This window comes from Lissotriton vulgaris, chromosome 9 (assembly GCF_964263255.1).
Source record: "Lissotriton vulgaris chromosome 9, aLisVul1.2, whole genome shotgun sequence".
In the NCBI taxonomy this organism is placed as follows: Eukaryota; Metazoa; Chordata; class Amphibia; order Caudata; family Salamandridae; genus Lissotriton; species Lissotriton vulgaris.
Genome location: NC_141697.1, coordinates 766,690,742 through 766,695,264, shown reverse-complemented (window position 1 = coordinate 766,695,264; position 4,523 = coordinate 766,690,742). Strand labels below are relative to the sequence as shown.

Sequence of the window (4,523 nt, the reverse complement as noted above, 5' to 3'; positions counted from 1 at the left end):
GCATGCACGGCTGAAACAATTGACCAGCACGGCAAGATGAGCCTCGAGCGGGGCCATCTGCCTTTGCAGTGTCATCCCCCTAGTCATAAAGCCACCCTCAAAGGAACACGTGTCTTCCGCAAGGGCTGGGGAATCCCAGGGTCGCGAAGCGGACAATGTCCGTTCGCTGGCTACTTGAGGGCAAGAGACAAAATGAATGCCGCATCTAAAATGGAACCCGTGGGTTCAGATGAAGAAACCCACGAATGAGACGAACGGTTCAGGCCAGCGTAGCGAAAATGCGTACACCCACTAAACTCGTCATTTGCGGTTCATAGATACCAAACTCGTCCATATTCGAACAAGTCAAAAAGCATCACTATAATTGTCACGGAACCTCAGACGCTCTTTTTGCCCTCATGTAGGCAAGCACTAGTCGATATCAGAATCGATCTCGATATTCATCAAATCATTCAGATGTTGCTGCAACATCATTCTATCCATTAATGCTTCCTTGGTAACAGATGGTCGTCTTATACACGTCGTAGCACAGAGGCCACATAAGACAGGACCACACTGCACACAAAGACAACACGTGAATAGAAATGCTACAACAACCCCAATGATCATCAGAATTTTCCAACCCCACGTCGACATTAGGCCCCAAAACCATCCTAGCAACGTCCAATCACCTACGTCCACGTGTATGCACTCGGAGATCTTATGCAACTTCGAGATGGCTTGATAGACAGTTGGAGCGTTATCAGGAATGAAAATACAACAACTCAAATGGATCACCTTACATAGGCCACCTCTATCTGCAAGAACAACGTCTAAAACCATACGGTTCTGCAACGTCATAAGCCTATCCGCCTGAAGCTCTGCTGTCAGATTACCAAGAGCACTCGCAGTTATATTAGCAGTGGATTCTACCACACGAGTCAACTGTCTCAGGTTCCTACTATTAACCATAGGTCCCCAAAACGGCAGGAAACCCTTAAAGAAGTCTCCTGCTTCTTGACCGGCAGTGTCCTCTTTACTAATAACGCCTCTCACAACTCTAGTCTTGTGATAGTCCGAGGCAACTGTGAAGGTTGGTGGCAACAGATTTGCAATATAACAGGTGCCCGAAAAGTCACGGGGCAACCATGTATATGCGCGATCGTAACATACAAAGTATGTACCCTTGGCAGTCAGAAGAACAGGGGAAGAGAGCATCGGCAAAACATACGTTTCAGTGCAAGCACTCTTCCCAAGCTGAGCTCGCGGATTTTGGCCCAGGCCTTGTAAACAGAAATTACCAAGGTGGGGTACGATCCAGATCGGAGACGAGCTTTTAAGCTGTCTATCACCCACTGATATACTATATTCAGCCTCACTTAGATCCTTGTATGCTCGCACCTCTTCCTCCGGAATAAGCGATGCATCAAAAATATCTCTATCCAAATCAACAATCGCTCTTGCCAGAGGCTTGTGGTACGGACCGGGACCATGATCTGCAGTGCGTGGCTCTCGATGGGGGTAGGAATCTAGTGCACTACGAAACATAGTTTGGATTGCTCGAGCTGACCCCTGGGAGCTATAAGGAAGAACCAAATACGGAATACCCCTATCCATGGTATGTGGCATTAATCCACACACCCAACAGTTAGTAGTATTCATCACCAACTGATGCTGATGGAGAAGCTGGACAAAGGAATTCTTCATGAATTCCGCACGTCTAGCCTGTTCGTGTTGGGGCAAAGGATGAAAGGAATGTGGAGAAACAGTGGGAATAGATTTCAGTTCAGAAGAAGAAGTAGGTAAAGCAGAAGGTAATAACGACTGTATTCCAAAATACACTCCACCCACTAATAACATAGAAACAGTCAGAAACAGCAGGAATATCTGAAACAGAAACCATTTCGTTCGTACAACCCTATGCAACGTAGATCTTCGAGCTAGCATCCTCTCCACTTCCGACAACTTAGAGAATTCCATCCTCTAAAAACCGTCCGCAACGTTCTTGACGCACTTCGTTCTGAGTAGCGATTATCAATTCCCAGGAGTTCCCAGAAATCGACAAAAGTAACCGACCTAATGTCAGGAACCTGCTAAACAGAAGGAAGTACCCGCACGGCCCTACGGTTAACCCGGATGTAAGGTTTTTTTATTAATCAAGCATTCAATTTTAATGTAAGTCTCTTAGCTGTGGAAAAAAAGGAAATGTAGAGAAAAACTCAAAAATTAATTTGAGGATGCAATTGTTCATAATGTTCAAAGCAACAGCAAATGGGAATTCATAAGGGGAAAGAATAAAAAGTTTTCTCTTTTATTAGTCTTTGTTATGCGAACAAAGAAAATATCTGCTTCTTGGCGGACGAGTCTGTTCTTCAAATAATTGTTCAGGTTGCGGAACAAAGTCCTGACGATCAGATGATAGTTCGAGTCTTGAGTTTTCCAATGATGAAGGTTCAACCAATGAGTCTGATTGGACTGAAGTGTCTCCTACAAGTTGAGCATCACTGAACGGCACAAATTTTGCTGGAGTTTCTGTTTCCGTTGCGGCGATTCCAGTCCTCACCCACGAATCTGCTGGTAAAGGTATAGGCACCTTTTTGGTGTGGGTGGCATGCACCCAGTTTTTCCGACCTTCCAAACGAACTGCAGTCCTTGTAGCCAAGAGGACTTGAAATGGGCCCGTAAATCTCGGCTCCAAGTTTCTTTTCCTGCCGAAATTACGGGTGACTACCCAGTTACCCGGTTGGAGCCGATGTCCAGGACCCTCAGTCTGTGCCGGTAGAGCTTCAAAGACCTGTTGATGAATTAACCTCAGTTTAGCAGTCAGATCATGAAGATAATCAATTAACATTGGATACTGAAGACTATCGAAGGCCCTTGGCCTAGGGACTCCCCAAATATTCGCGGGACGGCCGAACACAATCTCATATGGGCTAAGCCCTACTCTAGAGTGTACAGTCGCCCTGGTCGATAAGAGAGCCAGAGGCAAGGCATCAGGCCATGACAGACCAGTCATAGCTTGAATCTTAGCAAGTTTTAGTTTCAGAGTACCATTGTACCCTTCAACCAAACCCGCTGACTGGGGATGATTGGCGCTATGGAATTTTTGTCGAATTCCAAGGCCCTTACACACACTCTTCATCACACTCCCCACAAACTCACTTCCGTTATCTGACCATACAATCCGTGGCATTCCATACCGAGGAAAGTATTCCTTCAGTAATACTTTCGCTGTGGACAGGGCAGTGTTATCTTTAAGAGGATAGGCCTCGATCCATCTGGAGAATGCGCAAACCACAACTAAAACGTACTTCAGATTATTGCATCTCTCCATATGGATGAAGTCCAGTTGGATGACTTCAAAGGGACATGTAGGAGGAGAAAAATGGCCAGGTGGGGTAGGGGTGCCCTTACCGGGATTATACATCATACATATCATACAATTCTTAACCACTCTCTCAGCACATTTGGCAATTCCATCATTCTTCCATACAGGGGATAACAACTTGCATATACCTTTCGCACTAATATGTGACAAGCCATGAGCCATAGTCACAATGGCCAGCACATATGCATCCGGTAACATCCATCTCTGACTTTCCGACAAATCAATCCAACATCCGTGCGCAAATAACTTTCCCGTGCTTTCTTTCCACTTAGTCTTTTCAGCTTCAGTGGCCTCGTTCTGAATCGCTTTTACACTCTCAACAGTATCCTCACACATACCAGTCTCTGTCGGCCACCTTACTGAACTCGTAATATACATTCGAGTTGAAAGGTTCTTAGCTGTCTTTTTAGCAACCTCATCCGCAAACGCGTTACCACGACCAACATCATCTGTAACCTTTCGATGCGCGCTGCATTTAATGATTGCCACCTGCTTAGGCAATGTAAGAGCATCCAAAAGATCGTTCATGAGCTGTCCGTGTTGGATCTTCGTGCCATGCGATGTCATAAATCCTCTTTCTCTCCACAATCGTCCGAAGCTATGTGCAACGCCAAAAGCATATTGACTATCGGTAAACACATTCACTCGCTTTCCCTTAGACAAAACACACGCTCTCGTCAACGCAATCAACTCTGTCGCCTGCGCGGAATTCTGACTCGATCTCGCAGTTTCTACAACCGTACTCAACGTCACCACAGCATACGCAGTTGTCACATCACCATTCGGCAACTTAAAGCACGAACCATCAACATACAAGGTACCATCGGGATCTACCAATGGAGTGTTTTTTAGGTCAACACGACCATTCGTTTCTTCCTCAGTTCGCAAATAGCAATCATGTGGTGGTACATCATCTGATTCCATATTAGTTGGCAACAAAGTCGCCGGGTTCAGCACATTACAGCGCTTTATTTGTATATGACTTGCCAAAAGCGTCAACTCATAACCAGACAACCTTGCGCTCGTCAAGTGTTGGGTTTTTGTACGATTCAAGAGAGTGTCAACTGCATGTGGACCATCACCGTAAGCATATTATCCATGACCAATCCTGCAGATTGTCGAATGGACACCGCAGCTGCCGCTGTCGCTCTTAGAC

General features: G+C 45.7%; 1 protein-coding gene across 1 annotated transcript; it reads right to left on the bottom strand.

Annotated features, from left to right (window-relative positions):
- Nucleotides 1-411: 411 nt before the first annotated feature.
- Nucleotides 412-1,959, bottom strand: LOC147692224 (uncharacterized). The gene has a single exon (XM_086936755.1). The coding sequence runs from the start codon at nt 1,957-1,959 to the stop codon at nt 412-414; it is 1,548 nt and encodes a 515-aa protein (XP_086792881.1).
- Nucleotides 1,960-4,523: the final 2,564 nt, after the last annotated feature.

Coding starts and splice junctions, on each gene's coding strand:
- LOC147692224 (XM_086936755.1), bottom strand. CDS start 1,959: ATGGAATTCTCTAAGTTGTCGGAAGTGGAGAGGATGCTAGCTCGAAGA.